At 47.8% G+C, this 20,027-nt stretch overlaps 1 protein-coding gene across 1 annotated transcript in view; it reads right to left on the bottom strand.

Annotated features, from left to right (window-relative positions):
• Positions 1-20,027, bottom strand: part of ATP6V1C2 (ATPase H+ transporting V1 subunit C2) — a 268,763-nt gene that overhangs the window by 239,513 nt on the left and 9,223 nt on the right. Inside the window, exon 3 of the mRNA XM_069235932.1 lies at positions 19,298-19,365. Within this exon, the coding sequence (XP_069092033.1) occupies positions 19,298-19,365 (68 nt within the window). The remainder of the gene's footprint in view (positions 1-19,297; positions 19,366-20,027) is intronic.

Below are 20,027 nucleotides of genomic sequence, written 5' to 3'. Positions count from 1 at the left end.
CCAAAAATATTCAGCTTTGATATTAATGAGTTTTTTGGGTTCATTGAGAACATGGTTGTTGTTCAATAATAAAATTAATCCTCAAAAATACAACTTGCCTAATAATTCTGCACTCCCTGTATAGTGCATCATGGAGCCATCAAGAGAGGCGAACCCCAGGTCATGTTGTGTCAGGTTCACCTCCCCACGCTTAGGGAGCACTGTATGCGCCCTGCAGTGCTCAAGGAACAGGCCAAGCTAGCATTCTGCTCCACCCTCGATGAGCAGTGCCCTGCAGAGACACTAAGGGTGAGACAAGCGCTCCAGTCGCCATGACTGCAGCATAAAGGACAGTCCCCAGGGTCATACACCATCCTGGCGTGGGCCAAGTAGGAAGTGTACTCATCCCAATAGGTGCAGTCCAGCTCCCTGGGCAGCAGCTGCTATGCAGTTAAGTGTGTTCCTGCTGACCCCCCAGCAGTAGTGATGAGGGCCCCCCAACGATCTACTGATGGCGAGTGATAGGCCCAGGTCAGGTGCATAACAGCCTAGGCCCAACATGTAGGAAAGTACCATCTTGCCTGGCATGTTACCCCCATATTTCACTGTATATATGTTGTTTTAGTTGTATGTGTCACTGGGACCCTGCCAGCCAGGGCCCCAGTGCTCATAAGTGTGCCCTGTATGTGTTACCTGTGTTATGACTAACTGTCTCACTGAGGCTCTGCTATTCAGAACCTCAGTGGTTATGCTCTCTCATTTCTTTCCAAATTGTCACTAACAGGCTAGTGACCAATTTCACCAATTCACATTGGCATACTGGAACACCCTTATAATTCCTTAGTATATGGTACTGAGGTACTCAGGGTATTGGGATTCCAGGAGATCCCTATGGGCTGCAGCATTTCTTGTGCCACCCATAGGGAGATCTGACAATTCTTACACAGGCCTGCCAGTGCAGCCTGAGTGAAATAACGTCCACGTTATTTCACAGCCATTTACCACTGCACTTAAGTAACTTATAAGTCACCTATATGTCTAACCTTTACCTGGTAGAGGTTGGGTGCTAAGTTACTTAGTGTGTGGGCACCCTGGCACTAGCCAAGGTGCTCCCACATTGTTCAGGGCGAATTCCCCGGACTTTGTGAGTGCGGGGACACCATTACACAAGTGCACTATACATATGTCACGACATATGTATAGCGTCACAATGGTAACTCCGAACATGGCCATGTAACATGTCTAGGATCATGGAATTGTCACCCCAATGCCATTCTGGCATTGGGGAAACAATTCCATGATCCCCCGAGTCTCTAGCTCAGACCCGGGTACTGCCAAACTACCTTTCCCGGGGTTTCGCTGCTGCTGCCAACCCCTCAGACAGGTTTCTGCCCTCCTGGGGTCCAGCCAGGCTTGGCCCAGGAAGGCAGAACAAAGGACTTCCTCAGAGAGAGGGTGTTACACCCTCTCCCTTTGGAAAAAGGTGTCAGGGCTGGGGAGGAGTAGCCTCCCCCAGCCTCTGGAAATGCTTTGATAGGCACAGATGGTGCCCATCTCTGCATAAGCCAGTCTGCACCGGTTCAGGGATCCCTCAGCCCTGCTCTGGCGCGAAACTGGACAAAGGAAAGGGGAGTGACCACTCCCCTAACCTGCACCACCCCTGGGAGGTGCTCAGAGCTCCTCCAGTGTGCTCCAGACCTCTGCCATCTTGGAAACAGAGGTGCTGCTGGCACACTGGACTGCTCTGAGTGGCCAGTGCCAGCAGGTGACGTCAGAGACTCCTTCTGATAGGCTCCTTCAGGTGTTGCTAGCCTATCCTCTCTCCTAGGTAGCCAAACCTCCTTTTCTGGCTATTTAGGGTCGCTGCTTTGGGAATTCCTTAGATAACGAATGCAAAAGCTCATCAGGGTTCCTCTGCATCTCTCTCTTCACCTTCTGCCAAGGAATCGACTGCTGACCACGCTGGAAGCCTGCAAAACTGCAACAAAGTAGCAAAGACGACTACTGCGACCTTGTAACGCTGATCCTGCCGCCTTCTCGACTGTTTTCCTGGTGTTGCATGCTGTGGGGGTAGTCTGCCTCTTCTCTGCACTAGAAGCTCCGAAGAAATCTCCAATGGGTCGACGGAATCTTCCCCCTACAACCGCAGGCACCAAAGAACTGTATCACCGGTCCTCTGGGTCTCCTCTCAGCACGACGAACGAGGTCCCTTGAACTCAGCAACTCTGTCCAAGTGACTCCCACAGTCCAGTGACTCTTCAGTCCAAGTTTGGTGGAGGTACGTCCTTGCCTCCCGACGCTAGACTGCATTGCTGGGAACCGCGTGTTTTGCAGCTACTCCGGCTCCGGTGCACTCTTCCAGGATTTCCTTTGTGCACAGCCAAGTCTGGGTCCCCGGCACTCTAACCTGCATTGCACAACCTCCTGAGTTGTCCTCCGGCTTCGTGGGACCCTCTTGTGCAACTTCGGGTGAGCTCCGGTTCACTCCACTTCGTAGTGCCTGGTCTGGCACTTCTGCGAGTGCTGCTTGCTTCTGAGTGGGCTCCTTGTCTTGCTGGACGCCCCCTCTGTCTCCTCACACAATTGGTGACATCCTGGTCCCTCCTGGGCCACAGCAGCATCCAAAAACCCTAACTGCGACCTTTGCAGCTAGCAAGGCCTGTTGGCGGTCTTTCTGCATGGAAACACTTCTGCACGACTCTTCACGACGTGGGACATCCATCCTCCAAAGGGGAAGTTTCTAGCCCTTGTCGTTCTTGCAGAATCCACAGCTTCTACCATACAGTGGCAGCTTCTTTGCACCCACAGCTGGCATTTCCTGGGCATCTGCCCACTCCGGACTTGATCATGACTTTTGGAATTGGTCCCCTTGTTCCACAGGTACTCTCGTCTGGAAATCCATCGTTGTTGCATTGCTGGTGTTGGTCTTTTCTGCAGAATTCCCCTATCGCGACTTCTGTGCTCTTTGGGGAACTTAGGTGCACTTTGCACCCACTTTTCAGGGTCTTGAGGTGGGCTATTTTTCTAACCCTCACTGTTTTCTTACAGTCCCAGCGACCCTCTACAAGGTCACATAGGTTTGGGGTCCATTCGTGGTTCGCATTCCACTTCTAGAGTATATGGTTTGTGTTGCCCCTATCCCTATGTGCCCCCATTGCATTCTATTGTGACTATACATTGTTTGCACTGTTTTCTATTGCTATTACTGCATATTTTGGTATTGTGTACATATATCTTGTGTATATTTGCTATCCTCATACTGAGGGTACTCACTGAGATACTTTTGGCATATTGTCATAAAAATAAAATACCTTTATTTTTAGTATATCTGTGTATTGTGTTTTCTTATGATATTGTGCAAGTGACACTAGTGGTACTGTAGGAGCTTCACTCGTCTCCTAGTTCAGCCTAAGCTGCTCTGCTAAGCTACCATTTTCTATCAGCCTAAGCTGCTAGACACCCCTCTACACTAATAAGGGATACCTGGGCCTGGTGCAAGGTGTAAGTACCTCTTGGTACTCACTACAAGCCAGTCCAGCCTCCTACATTGGTTGTGCAGCGGTGGGATAAGTACTTTGCAACTACTTACCACTTTGTCATATTGAACTTTTCATAAGAGAAAAATATACAAAACAAGTTCAGTGTATGTACACCTAACCAAAAAGTTTTGCTTTTCTTCTCTCACTTCTTTACTAAGTGCTGAAAAGTACCTCTAAACTTTCAAAAAGTTCTTAAAAAGTTGTAAAAGTTTTTTTTCTGCTCTTTAAAAAGTTCTGAAACTTTTTCTTACTTTTTCTGTCCCTTAAAACTCGTCTATCATGTCTGGTACAGGCCAAACTCTTGATCTGTCCAGCATAGCTTATGACAACCTTAGCTGGAAGGAAGCAAGGAGTCTCTGTGTAGATAGAGGTTTAGGGGTAGGGAAGAATCCCTCAAGACAACTGTTAGTCAATATGCTCATTGAACAAGATAAGACCTTAGTTGGCACTTCTGGTGAGAAATTAGCTGATGGTTCCCAATCTGATCCTGGGGCACCCCTAGCAAAAGATTTGGGAGGGAATCTTTCCAACCTGCCCCTTAGCAGGCCACCTAGCATAGCTGGTACTAATGTGAACTCACATCACAGTGATAGTGTTGCTTCTCATCACAGTAGGAGTGTGACTTCTGTAGGCCACAATGTTAGAGTGCCATCTGTTAGGGACAGGTCTCCCTCTGTTCATTCACATCATTCTTCTGTGTCAAGGCATGCCCAACCCACCCTCCCTGAAGACAGAATGTTAGAAAGGGAACTCAATAGATTGAGAGTGGAAGAGTCCAGGCTGAAGCTTAAAAAGCAACAGCTGGATCTAGACAGGGAAGCATTTGACTTAGAAAAAGAAAGGCAGAGGTTGGGGTTTGGACCCCATGGTGGCAGCAGCAGTATTCCAAATAGTCATCCTGCAAAAGAGCATGATTCTAGGAATCTGCACAAGATAGTTCCCCCTTACAAGGAGGGGGATGACATTAACAAGTGGTTTGCTGCACTTGAGAGGGCCTGTGTTGTACAGGAGGTCCCTCAAAGGCAGTGGGCTGCTATCCTATGGCTATCTTTCAGTGGAAAGGGTAGGGATAGGCTCCTTACTGTTAAAGAAAGTGATGCCAATAATTTTACAGTTCTTAAGAATGCACTCCTAGGTGGTTATGGCTTAACCACTGAACAGTACAGGATGAAGTTCAGAGAAACCAAAAAGGAGTCTTCACAAGACTGGGTAGACTTTGTTGACCATTCAGTGAAGGCCTTAGAGGGGTGGTTACATGGCAGTAAAGTTTCTGACTATGAAAGCCTGTATAACGTAATCCTGGGAGAGCATATTCTTAATAATTGTGTGTCTGATTTGTTACACCAGTACCTGGTAGACTCTGATCTGACCTCTCCCCAAGAATTGGGAAAGAAGGCAGACAAATGGGTCAGAACAAGGGTGAACAGAAAAGTTCATACAGGGAGAGACAAGGATGGCAAGAAGAAGAATGGTAAGTCTTCTGACAAGGGTGGGGACAAATCTAAAAATGAGTCTTCATCAGGCCCACAAAAACACTCTGGCGGGGGTGGTGGGCCCAAATCCTCTTCAAATCAAAACAAAGAAAAGAAACCATGGTGCTATTTATGTAAAATAAAAGACCATTGGACAACAGTTCCCAGTTGTCCATAGAAAAGCACCAAGCCTCCTACCACTACAACCCCTGCTGCTACACCTAGTGCCCCTAGTAATAGCAGTGGTGGTGGGAGCAAACCTACTAATAGCCAATCCAAGGGAGTAGCTGGGCTCACTTTTGGTAACTTAGTTGGGGTTGGTCTGATTAGGGAGTCCACAGAGGCTGTGTTAGTCTCGGAGGGGGCTATTGATTTAGCCACCTTGGTTGCTTGTCCCCTTAACATGGATAAGTACAAGCAACTACCCCTAATAAATGGTGTTGAGGTTCAGGCCTACAGGGACACAGGTGCCAGTTTTACAATGGTAATAGAGAAACTGGTCTACCCTGAACAACACCTACTTGGTCACCAGTACCAAGTAACCGATGCTCATAACAACACTCTTAGCCACCCCATGGCTGTTGTGAATCTCAACTGGGGGGGGGGGGGTTACTGGTCCAAAGAAAGTTGTGGTTGCCTCAGATTTACCTGTAGACTGTCTATTAGGGAATGATTTAGAGACATCAGCTTGGGCAGAAGTGGAGTTGGAGGCTCATGCAGCAATGCTAGGCATTCCAGGGCATATTTTTGCTTTGACCAGGGCTCAGGCCAAAAAGCAAAAAGGACAGGGTGACTTGGATCCTGGAAGAATGGACCAAGTGCTCCCTAAAGCTAGGGTTAGTAAAGGTAAAACACTACCTACTATCCCTCCCTCTACAGTGGATTCAACTTCTGAGGAAGAAGAATTTCCACCCTGTGCAGAACCTACACCAGAGGAGCTGGAAGCAGACACTGCTGAGCTTTTGGGTGAAGGGGGGCCTGCCAGGGAGGAGCTGAGTGTGGCACAGCATACCTGTCCCACACTAGAGGGTCTAAGGCAGCAAGCTGTCAAACAAGCAAATGGGGATGTCAGTGACTCTCACAGAGTTTACTGGGAGGATAACCTTTTGTACACTGAAGCAAGGGATCCAAAACCTGGAGCTGCCAGGAGATTGGTGATTCCTCAGGAGTACAGAAAGTTCCTCCTAACTCTAGCCCACGACATTCCCTTAGCTGGACATTTGGGGCAAATGAAAACTTGGGACAGGCTTGTTCCCTTGTTTCATTGGCCTAGAATGTCAGAGGACACAGAGGAATTTTGTAAGTCCTGTGAAACCTGTCAAGCCAGTGGCAAGACAGGTGGCACTCCAAAGGCACCCCTTATTCCACTGCCAGTGGTTGGGGTTCCCTTTGAAAGGGTAGGGGTTGACATAGTTGGCCCCCTTGACCCTCCTACTGCTTCAGGCAATAGGTTTATCTTGGTGGTAGTGGACCAGGCCACCAGATATCCTGAAGCAATTCCTCTAAGGACCACTACAGCTTCTGCAGTGGCAAAGGCCCTCCTGGGAATCTTTTCCAGGGTGGGCTTCCCAAAAGAGGTGGTATTAGACAGGGGAAGCAATTTCATGTCTGCTTACTTAAAGGCCATGTGGACGGAATGTGGTGTGACATACAAGTTCACCACACCCTATCATCCACAAACAAATGGACTGGTGGAGAGATTTAACAAAACTCTCAAAGGTATGATAATGGGACTCACAGAAAAACTCCGCAGGAGATGGGATATCCTGTTACCTTGCCTCCTTTTTGCTTACAGGGAGGTACCCCAGAAAGGAGTGGGCTTCAGCCCCTTTGAGCTCCTATTTGGACACCCTGTGAGAGGTCCTCTAACACTTGTTAAGGAGGGTTGGGAACAACCTTTAAAAGCTCCAAAGCAAGACATAGTGGACTATGTACTTGGCCTAAGATCTAGAATGGCTGAGTACATGAAAAAGGCCAGTAAAAACCTTCAGGCCAGCCAAGAGCTCCAAAAGCAATGGCATGACCAGAAGGCTGTTTTGGTTCAGTACCAACCAGGGCAGAAAGTGTGTGTCTTGGAGCCTGTGGCCCCAAGAGCACTCCAAGACAAATGGAGTGGACCCCACATTATTGTTGAGAAAAAGGGTGAAGTCACCTACTTAGTTGACTTAGGCACTGCCAGGAGTCCCCTTAGGGTGCTCCATGTCAATCGCCTGAAACCCTACTATGACAGGGCTGATCTCACCCTGCTCATGGCAACAGATGAGGGACAGGAAGAAGAGAGTGACCCTCTCCCTGATCTTTTTTCTTCCACAGAACAAGATGCTCTAGTGGAAGGTGTAGTACTGGCAGATTGTCTTACTGCTGAGCAGAAAGACCACTGCATAAATCTCCTGGGTCAGTTTTCTGAACTCTTCTCTACTGTGCCAGGCACCACTTCTTGGTGTGAGCACACTATAGGTACTGGAGACAGCTTGCCTGTCAAAAGTAAGATCTATAGGCAGCCTGACCATGTCAGAGACTGCATAAAGCAAGAGGTGCAGAAAATGCTTGAACTGGGAGTGGTTGAGCACTCTGAAAGTCCATGGGCCTCTCCTGTGGTACTTGTACCAAAACCTCATTCCAAAGATGGTAAAAGGGAAATGAGATTTTGTGTTAACTACAGAGGTCTCAACCAGGTAACCAAAACTGATGCTCACCCTATACCCAGGGCATATGAGCTAATAGATACACTGGCATCTGCCAAGTATCTAAGCACCTTTGATTTGACTGCAGGGTATTGGCAGATCAAGTTATCAGAGGATGCAAAAGCAAAAACTGCATTTTCAACCATTGGAGGCCATTACCAATTCACAGTAATACCTTTTGGATTGAAAAATGCACCTGCCACTTTTCAAAGGTTGGTGAATACAGTCCTGCAAGGGCTGGAAGCTTTTAGTGCAGCATATCTTGATGATATAGCTGTCTTTAGCTCTAGCTGGGATGATCACCTGGTCCACCTATGGAAAGTTTTGGAGGCCCTGCAAAAGGCAGGCCTCACTATCAAGGCTTCAAAGTGCCAGATAGGGCAGGGCAAAAAGGTTTATCTGGGACACCTGGTAGGTGGAGAACAGATTGCACCACTTCAGGGGAAAATCCAAACTATTCTAATTCTGAGGGCCAGGATCAACCTGTTGCTTTTATCAGCAGGAGGTTGACCCCTAGAGAAAAACGTTGGTCTGCCATAGAGAGGGAGGCCTTTGCTGTGGTCTGGGCACTGAAGAAGTTGAGGCCATACCTGTTTGGCACTCACTTCATTGTTCAGACAGACCACAAACCTCTACTTTGGCTAAAACAAATGAAAGGTGAAAACCCTAAATTGTTAAGGTGGTCCATATCCCTACAGGGAATGGACTATACAGTGGAACATAGACCTGGGAGTACCCACTCCAATGCAGATGGACTCTCCAGATATTTCCACTTAGACAATGAAGACTCATCAGGGCATGGCTAGTCTTATTGTCCTTCCTTTGGGGGGGGGGGGGGTTGTGTAGGAAAGTACCATCTTGCCTGGCATGTTACCCCCATATTTCACTGTATATATGTTGTTTTAGTTGTATGTGTCACTGGGACCCTGCCAGCCAGGGCCCCAGTGCTCATAAGTGTGCCCTGTATGTGTTACCTGTGTTATGACTAACTGTCTCACTGAGGCTCTGCTATTCAGAACCTCAGTGGTTATGCTCTCTCATTTCTTTCCAAATTGTCACTAACAGGCTAGTGACCAATTTCACCAATTCACATTGGCATACTGGAACACCCTTATAATTCCTTAGTATATGGTACTGAGGTACCCAGGGTATTGGGGTTCCAGGAGATCCCTATGGGCTCCAGCATTTCTTGTGTCACCCATAGGGAGATCTGACAATTCTTACACAGGCCTGCCAGTGCAGCCTGAGTGAAATAACATCCACGTTATTTCATAGTCATTTACCACTGCCATTAAGTAACTTATAAGTCACCTATATGTCTAACTTTTACCTGGTAAAGGTTGGGTGCTAAGTTACTTAGTGTGTGGGCACCCTGGCACTAGCCAAGGTGCTCCCACATTGTTCAGGGCAAATTCACCGGACTTTGTGAGTGCGGGGACACCATTACGCCTGTGCACTATACATATGTCATGACATATGTATAGCGTCACAATGGTAACTCCGAACATGGCCATGTAACATGTCTAGGATCATGGAATTGTCACCCCAGTGCCATTCTGGCATTGGGGAGACAATTCCATGATCCCCAGAGTCTCTAGCACAGACCCGGGTACTGCCAAACTACCTTTCCCGGGGTTTCACTGCAGCTGCTGCCAACCCCTCAGACAGGTTTCTGCCCTCCTGGGGTCCAGCCAGGCTTGGCCCAGGAAGGCAGAACAAAGGACTTCCTCAGAGAGAGGGTGTTACACCCTCTCCCTTTGGAAAAAGGTGTCAGGGCTGGGGAGGAGTAGCCTCCCCCAGCCTCTGGAAATGCTTTGATGGGCACAGATGGTGCCCATTTCTGCATAAGCCAGTCTGCACCGGTTCAGGGATCCCTCAGCCCTGCTCTGGCGCGAAACTGGACAAAGGAAAGGGGATTGACCACTCCCCTGACCTGCACCTCCCCTGGGAGGTGCCCAGAGCTCCTCCAGTGTGCTCCAGACCTCTGCCATCTTGGAAACAGAGGTGCTGCTGGCACACTGGACTACTCTGAGTGGCCAGTGCCAGCAGGTGACGTCAGAGACTCCTTCTGATAGGCTCCTTCAGGTGTTGCTAGCCTATCCTCTCTCCTAGGTAGCCAAACCTCCTTTTCTGGCTATTTAGGGTCTCTGCTTTGGGGAATTCCTTAGATAACGAATGCAAGAGCTCATCAGAGTTCCTCTGCATCTCTCTCTTCACCTTCTGCCAAGGAATCGACTGCTGACCACGCTGGAAGCCTGCAAAACTGCAACAAAGTAGCAAAGACGACTACTGCGACCTTGTAACGCTGATCCTGCCGCCTTCTCGACTGTTTTCCTGGTGGTGCATGCTGTGGGGGTAGTCTGCCTCTTCTCTGCACTAGAAGCTCCGAAGAAATCTCCCGTGGGTCAACGGAATCTTCCCCCTGCAACCGCAGGCATCAAAGAACTGCATCACCGGTCCTCTGGGTCTCCTCTCAGCACGACGAGCGAGGTCCCTTAAACTCTGCAACTCTGTCCAAGTGACTCCCACAGTCCAGTGACTCTTCAGTCCAAGTTTGGTGGAGGTAAGTCCTTGCCTCCCCACGCTAGACTGCATTGCTGGGAACCGCGTGTTTTGCAGCTACTGCAACTCCTGTGCACTCTTCCAGGATTTCCTTTGTGCACAGCCAAGCCTGGGTCCCCAGCACTCTAACCTGCATTGCACAACCTCCTGAGTTGTCCTCTGGCTTCGTGGGACCCTCTTGTGCAACTTCGGGTGAGCTCCGGTTCACTCCACTTCGTAGTGCCTGTTCTGGCACTTCTACGGGTGCTGCTTGCTTCTGAGAGGGCTCTTTGTCTTGCTGGACACCCCCTCTGTCTCCTCACGCAATTGGCGACATCCTGGTCCCTCCTGGGCCACAGCAGCATCCAAAAACCTTAACCGCGACCTTTGCAGCTAGCAAGACTTGTTGGCAGTCTTTCTGCACGGAAATACTTCTGCACGACTCTTCACGACGTGGGACATCCATCCTCCAAAGGGGAAGTTTCTAGCCCTTGTCGTTCTTGCAGAATCCACAGCTTCTACCATACAGTGGCAGCTTCTTTGCACCCACAGCTGGCATTTCCTGGGCATCTGCCCACTCCCGACTTGATCGTGACTTTTGGACTTGTCCCCTTGTTCCACAGGTACTCTCATCTGGAAATCCATTGTTGTTGCATTGCTGGTGTTGGTCTTTTCTGCAGAATTCCCCTATCACGACTTCTGTGCTCTTTGGGGAACTTAGGTGCACTTTGCACCCACTTTTCAGGGTCTTGGGGTGGGCTATTTTTCTAACCCTCACTGTTTTCTTACAGTCCCAGCGACCCTCTACAAGGTCACATAGGTTTGGGGTCCATTCGTGGTTCGCATTCCACTTCTAGAGTATATGGTTTGTGTTGCCCCTATCCCTATGTGCCCCCATTGCATTCTATTCTATTCTACTTTTGGCATATTGTCATAAAAATAAAGTACCTTTATTTTTAGTATATCTGTGTATTGTGTTTTCTTATGATATTGTGCAAGTGACACTAGTGGTACTGTAGGAGCTTCACTCGTCTCCTAGTTCAGCCTAAGCTGCTCTGCTAAGCTACCATTTTCTATCAGCCTAAGCTGCTAGACACCCCTCTACACTAATAAGGGATACCTGGGCCTGGTGCAAGGTGTAAGTACCCCTTGGTACTCACTACAAACCAGTCCAGCCTCCTACACAACAGGCCCCAAAAATATCTCTGAGGCCAGGCCCAGTCCAGCCTCCTCAGTGCACCAGGAATCATGGCCTGAGTGGTCCCCCAACAACAACCCGGGTATTGGCCTCCTCCTCCCCCCAGCCACCTCCAACCTGTCTGCTGAGCCCAAACGGTAGCACAGGGCAGCATTCAGGGCAGGCCATATACAAGGCCTTGCCAGCCTCAGCGGGCCAGTGGAGGCAGACGATCTAGGGGTAATCTGCAAGACAGGGCACCTACTATATGAAATGTTTGGGCCCAAGGAAAGCACAAGAGTGCACCACCACAATATTCTTCTGCCTGTGGCTATATGTCGTGTGGGAAACTATTAAACAGAAATGGGCCAGTGGAGCTCAGCCATCAAACCACCTTCTGTATGCTCAGCTCTCTGATTCACCCAACCAGTTGCAGTCTTAAGGGGCATATTTATACTCAGTTTGCGCCGAATTAGCGTCGTTTTTTTCGACGCAAATTCGACGCAAAACTAACTCCATATTTATACTTTGGCGTTAGACGCGTCTAGCGCCAAAGTTCATGGAGTTAGCGTCATTTTTTGGCGTGAACACCTTCCTTGCGTTAATGAGATGCAAGGTAGGCGTTCCCGTCTTAAAAAATGACTCCCAGGCATGTGCGTGGTATTTATACTCCCGGGCAAAAATCACGCCCGGGAGTGGGCGGGGCAAAAAAACCCACATTTGCGCCTCTTTTTAACGCCTGGGTCAGGGCAGGCGTTAAGGGACCTGTGGGCTCAGAATGAGCCCAGAGGTGCCCTCCCCTGCCCCCAGGGACACCCCCTGCCACCCTTGCCCACCCCAGGAGGACACCCAAGGATGGAGGGACCCATCCCAGGGAAGAAAAGGTAAGTTGTGGTAAGTATTTTTTTATTTTATTTTTTGTGGCATAGGGGGGCCTGATTTGTGCCCCCCTACATGCCACTATGCCCAATGACCATGCCCAGGGGACAGAAGTCACCTGGGCATGGCCATTGGGCAAGGGGGCATGACTCCTGTCTTTGCTAAGACAGGAGTCATGTTAATGGCGTCTGGGCGCCCAAAAAAAATGGCGCAAATCGGGTTAAGACGATTTTTTTGCCTCAGCCTGACTTGCCCCATTTTGGGACGCTCAAACGCCATTTTTCCCTACGCTGGCGCTGCCTGGTGTACGTCGTTTTTTTTCACGCACACCTGGCAGCGCCGGTCGGCTAACGCCGGCTAACGCCATTCAATAAATACGGCATGGTGCTTCAGAATGGCGTTAGCCGGCGCTAATTTTTTGGGCGCAAAACTGCGTTAGCGCAGTTTTGCGTCAAAAAGTATAAATATGGGCCTTACTGTCTTACTAAGACACCACTCCTGAAGTGATTCTTCACTTTAAGAGTGGGAAGAGTTTCTGCTAGCCTCTTTCATTGGTACATTGGAACCTCAGTCACCAATGGGTCTGTAGTCAATGACAAACCTTCAGAGTCCAGTTGTGCACAACTTCTGACAGCAAATTGGTAATCCTGGAGCCTGGTTACTAGAAGCAGCAGCACTGTGTCTGAAGGTGAACTGCCTCATTCGTGCAGGCCGCCTTTCCATGGTGTTTCCATACAACACTGGGCTACCAAAAACGCCAATGCAGAAAATGGTAAGATGGGCTGAATCTCATATTCACAGTGCAGATGCATGGAAGGGTTGGACTTCATCACTACTTAACAGGATCAAGGATTTTGAATGAACAACATGTAGATGCATTAATAATGCAGATGTCAGGAGCAAACAGTTCCTTCTTTCCAAATTGGGGGTGTGGTATTGATCAGTACAAAAGGTTGTTTTGCCCTGTTTTGTTGGTCCGTTACCTTTTGTTAAAGATGTTCGAACTCTGGAATTTTAACTTTACCTTTGTAAAGTGATGGTAGAGGGAACCCCTTAACATGAGGACAAGGCTATCTTATATTTACAGAAGATTGTGAGATATAGAAAACATTTTTGTTTAAATAGCCAGGTGAGACTGTGAAGTTTAATTCAAGGAAGGTTGTTTTTAAGGGCACTGTCAGACCTGTTTTGGGGGGTGCCTGAAGACCAGGCAGGAGCTACTAGGCCACACGTGTGGTGTTTCTGGTATCCTGGGGCCTCTCCTACTGTGGCTTCTCCTACTGTGTCTCAGAAAACTGTCCCAAGTACACCCTTTCCACTCTTGACTCTCAGGACACTGAGGGAATGCAGTAAGAGGCAAGGTAGAGTGGGGGAAAGAAACTCAAGCAATCAAACAACAGACCCAAAAATTCACTACTCAGATTAGTGGATGCTTTTAATAAAAACAATGTAGTTTAATATCACAGCTAAACAAAATACTACATAATTAGATAGGGGATATAACTACATGGTTAATAACCCCACCCATGGTCTCTTAGTTAAGCACTGCCCCCTCTACAGTGGCCTTCTCCCATACTCTAGTGTTTTCAAATATATATGGTGACTTCCTTGCGATTAGATCATAGGCAAGATTAGGCAAAGGTGCAAGTTCCTTAAGCCGTTGCCACATCTGCAACTTGTAGGTCAGTTTGAACAGTTCTTAAGCCGAAAGAATCCTCACAGGCACCTTCCTATGGCAGGATTATGTGTGTGCATTCACAGTCTTTCAGTCTTTGGATGGCAGGCCTTGCGTTACCTGCTCAGCAGAGACACAGCTTTGGGAGTGCTGGATGGTACGCTCCTTGGGCTTGCAATGTTGGTGTCTTCTTCGGCATCACTCTAAAGTGTTAGGGGCCTTGATGTTCATTCAGGACACTGAGGGTATTAGTGCTGTAGGCTGCATTGACAAGTGCTTGTCGTCAGCAGTTGTGGCCTGCGGGCTGGGGCACTTCAGGAGCAATGATAGCTCTTCAGCAAAATATGCCACATAACACCAGCAGCAGCACCAGTCTTACAGGCACGCATCATGGGTGCCTGAAATAGGAGCATGGCATGCTGCCGTCATTTCACTGAAAACGAAATTGAAAGGAGCCGATCAGCTCATTTCACTTTCTCTGCCTCAGTGCTCAGGGGGCTATCTCATCCGCACCCAGCACTGAGGCAGACAGGTGAGATATCATTGGAAAGGGGAGAATATCCCCTTTCAAATGGTACCCCTCCCTAGTAGATTCCTGCTTGGGGATTGCCACAAGAGAGCTAAACCCAAGCAGGAATCCACCACTAGACACCAGAGAGGGGCCCCTTTGGCAAAGGCTTTTGATCCCCAACTTATTTTAGGGAATTCTGTCTTTCTGCCCCCCACCCCCACCCCAGGGAGCAGATGGGGACAATAGCCCGATCAACCTACCTCCCCACCCCCGGGGTGGGGGGCAGAAAGCACACTAGGCACCAGAGGGATTATTTTTTAGCTAGTATGAAGGGGTGGGGGCTGCCCAAAATAGGCATGCCAATGTCCCACCCTATTTTAATCAATGGGCAGTCTTTCTGCCCCCCAAGGGGAAGATGGGTATTATGACCCCAAATCTCACTAGACACCAGGGATTGTTTTCTTTTTTTTATAAAAGAGGGGTTGTTACACTGGGGGTCAGATGTGGCAATAGCCCCAGTCTACCCCTTGCCCCTGGGGGTCAGGAGGAGGCAGAAAGCCCACTAGGCATCAGGGACTTTTTTTTAAAGAAACGTCTAGGGGTGGTGGCTGCCCATGCCCACTCGCCCCCCCCCCCCTCTGGGGGAGTCCACATCGGAAAAGGAGAGTCCGTTTTGGGTGGAAAAATGCAGTGCATCCATGTTGCGTTTTGGGCCATTCCTTGTTGTGGGCACTAGGTCTACCCACACAAGTGAGGTACCATGTTTATCGGGGGACTTAAGGAAATGCTGGGTGGAAGGAAGTTTGTGGCTTCCCTCAGATTTCAGAACTTTCTATCACAGAAATGTGAAGAAAATGTGTTTTTTTGTCAAAGTTTTAGATTTGAAAGGGATTCTAGGTAACAAATTGTGGTGAGAGCCAAACAAGTCAGCCCACCCTAGATACCCATAGGTGTCTTCTTTTTAAAAAAGGTAGAGGTTGATTAGGTTTCCCTTGGTTCCGGCTGAGCTAGAATCCAAAATCTGGAGCTACCAACATCGGAAAAAGAGGGTCAGTTTTGGGTGGAAAAATGTGCTGCGTCTACAGTATGTTGCGTACTGGCCCGTTTTCTGTCGTGGGCACTAGGCCTACCCACACAAGTGAGGCACCATTTTTATCGGAATACTTGTAGGAGCATAGAATAATAGAACATTTGGTATTACCAACTGGATTGTGCTGCATTTGTGTCTTTCAAATGTAAGCCACTGACTAAGAAAGAAGACATTTTGAAAAATATCCTCCAAATCATACGCTGGTACGGGTATCTCCAAATTCAGAGATGTAGAAATATCTACTGCTCCTAAACTCTATATCTTGTGCCCATTTCGGAAATACATAAGTCTCCTTGAATACACATTTTTCACTCCTCCTATTTTGCTCTAAGAATTGGTCTGTACTTGGTACTCAATGAAAAACCATTGTACGGTGCTGCTAAGTTGTTTGCTCTGGGTAACTTGGGTTCTTGGAGAACCTACAAACTACATATCCCCGTAACCAGAAGGGGCTATCGGGCGTCATGGAATCACAGAATATTGCTTTTGTCAATCTGCCATCATAACAAAAAGTTACAGATAAAATTGTTGTCACAAATGCCAGTTTCTTCCTAGTCATTTTCAATATTTCTTTTTTTAACAGTTATTTTCCTTGAGAAAATCTCGAGGGATGTACACATATGACCCCTTGCTAAATCCATAATGTTGTCTACTTTTCAGAAATCTATAGCTTTTCTGGATCGCCCATGGGTTTTGTTCTGGTTTTCACCACAAACTGGAAGTAGGTTCAGACCACAAAAAATAGGGAAAATAGGCTACCGCTTGGAAAAAATAACAACAATGTGGTAAAAGATTTTTTTTTTCTTTAGCTCTGCATGTTTCTGAAAGCTGGGAAGATGGTGACTTTAGTATAGCAAACTGCTTGTGGATGCCATTTTTAGGGAAAAAACAGACACTTTTATCTGGAGCACTTATTCCCTTTTTTTTTTTTTTAAACTCAAAACTTTGCTATGTTTTGCTTGTTTTTTGCAGTCTCCTCCAGGGTAATCCACAAACGCTGGGCACCTTTAGAATCCCTAGCATGTTGGAAAAAACTGATGCAAAATTGGTCATGGCTACCTAAGTGTACCAAACATATGGAAGCCTAAGCGCGAACTACCCCAAATAGCCAGAAAAGGGCTCAGCACTTGGGTGGGGGGTAACCTAACAGCAAAAGGGTTAAAAATCTGTTGACTCATCTCCTCTCCCCTACTATCCACCTAATGGTCAGTGGCGTAACAAAGGCCCCCGCAGCCCACGTAGTCCGGGGTAGGGGAGCCGAACCTCATGCAGCCGCCTCAGCACAGTACACAGTGCACAGGACCATGACTGGTTCCGGGAATCAGAGGGCCCTCTACAGGTACTTTGCAAGGGGGGCCCTTAAGTTTTGTTACGCCACTGCTAATGGCTGTGCTCAGCAGAACTAGTCAGCTAATAAAAATGAACAGCATTTTCTTGCCACTTGTCTGAGGCTCTGTATTGAAAAGTGTTCTGGTGGAGAGAATGAGGGTGTCGGTCTGGGTGATATCCTTGCTCAGGGCGACAAGGATGCTTTATCAGTTTTCATTCGGTTGGCTGTCTGCAGCTCTTGACGCCATAATCTATGCTCTTCTTTTGCAACGTGTCGTCCTCTGCCTGTGCTCTGTGTAGGCCCCAAAGTGGATTATTTTATTGCCAGATTAGAGACAGTTGATTAAGGAGGCCACTTCTGTGACATCTCCTGAGCCAGTGAAGTGCCATGTTCCCCGACAACACATCTTTTAACGTCTATTTTATGCAGTACTTAGGGCCATATTTATACTTTTTGACGCAAAACTGCGCTAACGCAGTTTTGTGTCAAAAAAATTAGCGCCGGCTAACGCCATTCAAAAGCGACATGCGGGCGCCATATTTAATCAATGACGTTAGCCGGCGTTAGCCGCCGGCGCTGCCTGGTGTGCGTGAAAAAAAACGACGTACACCAGGCAGCGCCGGCGTAGGGGGATATGGAGCTTGGGCGCCAAAAAATGGGGCAAGTCAGGCTGAGGCAAATTTTTCGCCTCAACCCGATTTGCGCCATTTTTTTCGACTCCCAACCCCCATAGAAATTACTCCTTTCTTAGCAAAGACAGGAGTCATGCCCCCTTGCCCAATGGCCATGCCCAGGGGACTAATGTCCCCTGGGCATGGTCATTGGGCATAGTGGCATGTAGGAAGGCACAAATCAGGCCCCCCTATGCCACAATTTATTTTTTTTTAAAGTACTTACCGGAACTTACCTTAATGTCCCTGGGATGGGTCCCTCCAGCCTTGGGTGTCCTCCTGGGGTGGGCAAGGGTGACAGGGGGTGTCCCTGGGAGCATGGGAGGGCACCTCTGGGCTCCTTCCGAGCCCACAGGTCCCTTAACGCCTGCCTTGTCCAGGCGCTAAAAAACGGCGCAAAAGCGGCTGTACGTCATTTTTTTTGACCCGCCCACTCCCGGGCGTGAATTTTGCCCGGGAGTGTAAATACGGCGCACATGCCTCGGAGTCAATTTTTTAGACGGGAACGCCTACCTTGCATCTCATTAACGCAAAGTAGGTGTCCACGCTAAAAAATGACGCAAACTCTATGGACTTTGGCGCTAGACGCGTCTAACGCCAAAGTATAAATATGGAGTTAGTTTTGCGTCGGAATTGCGTCAAAAAAAACGACGCAATTCCGGCGCAAACAGAGTATAAATATGCCCCTTAATTTGTAAAAATCTGTGCAAAGGCTTGTGTATTTCTCAGGAGTCTCTTGTAGTTGTCCCAACGCACTGTCCCTACCAGCACTGCCAAATACTAACAATCAAGCAATACCAGCGTGACATCGTGGACTATTTCAGCTCACCTGAAGCTGTAAGGACGGCCTGAACCCCCGGTTTTATTATTATTATTTTAAGTATATTAAACACTTTGTTGATGAACTCTGCTAAATAATAGATCAATATCGCCACCATGTGGCAAACTGCCATAAATAATAACTCTTGTTTAGAAATTAGCGCCGATGCCGTGCACCAGCAAAACAGAAGCACAAATTAATCACTAATTGTATGACACTTGTGGATTTAGTCAGAGGACGAGGATTATATTTTCATTTGTATATGGAAGGTTGTGGATTACAAAATAGACGCAGATAGTCCTTTAAAGCCAACATTCAGACTGCGCTTGTATGTCATAAATCTCACACATGATGCTGTTACACCAGGCCATTCTGAGACCTCAGTATTGCTCCCAATTACTGTGGCATGATCATATGCCACGCCAAACACAGCTGGGTGTGTGGCCTACAGCAGTAAGAGTGGCGCAGATCCTCCACAGAAATTATTGTTCAAAGACAAGCAAAAAGTATGACTATCATTATCTAGCAGTGGAAGCCGCTGAAAGACGAAGGGAATATCAGCAATAAAAAGGGGAAACATTAGCAACTGGAAATTTCCCAACCGCGTACTCATAACAACCAAGTGGGCTGCTAGTGAGTCATTGTCTGCGCCATCCGCTGCTGGAGAAAACCAAAATACACTCGACTCTTCATTCACTGAAAACACTGCTGACCTTCAGCGGCAAACCAGATCAGGCGCTGCCTTCTGGTCCCCTGAGTTGTAGCCACAGCTCACCCGGCCGAGACACGGATTAAACCAAACCCAACCACCTCAGAGTAGCTCTGCAGCCAGGAATAAACAAGGCCGGCCTCGGTCTGAACGAGAACGCTGTGTACTGCAAAACAAAGCCCGCTGCTGGCTTGTGTGTAGTAAATAAGAGCGAGTTTACCTTTCAGCAAAGATATCGAGTTTCCCCAACTCGTCCGAGAGGCCAACAAGAGCGTCCAGTGTCCCCACCTGAAACAGTCCACACAAGGAAAGGTTAATTTACCAACACACGGGCAGCCAGCGCATCGTACAAGTACCAGCGAAACAGCAGGATTACACAGCTGTCCAAGCAGGCGCTGGCAAAGCCAATCGGTCTCGCCTTTTAATGCGAGTGCCAAACTAGGTGCTTTGCCAATGTTTGCTTATGAAGCCTCGTTTTTAAAAAAAAGAAACACATTACAAAATACTGGAAAAGCAAACATATGCTAAGGTATCTCAAAACAATACATCAAAATCAATGTTTTCATATCTTTGTAAATGGTAAGACATACTTTTCATTACGGAAACTCTGAACAGAATTTAAAACGAATAAGAAAATGTCAGAATATAAAGAAAAATGCTTGCCAAAGTCTAGTTTACTTTTCATAGCACCCTTGATCTGTACTAACGTGGAAGAAGTTAAGGCTATCTTATAATACATGTGATGCATTTCACATCTTACCCAAAGCATGGCGTAATTACTAAATATTAAACTTCTTGTTTTCTTGACCTCAGAAAGATAAAATGTTGGATTGTCTAAGCATTTTATACAACGATCACTGCGATAGTCTCAAAAATATATTGTATGTGAAGCATTCAGGCCCATGATCGCTATATGCAACCTACAATGTCCTTTTTCAGAAGCTTTCCTC

The sequence above is a fragment of the Pleurodeles waltl genome, chromosome 5 (assembly GCF_031143425.1).
Source record: "Pleurodeles waltl isolate 20211129_DDA chromosome 5, aPleWal1.hap1.20221129, whole genome shotgun sequence".
Classification (NCBI taxonomy): Eukaryota; Metazoa; Chordata; class Amphibia; order Caudata; family Salamandridae; genus Pleurodeles; species Pleurodeles waltl.
Note: the sequence above shows the minus strand (reverse complement) of the source record. Positions and strands in the feature narration are given on the sequence as shown.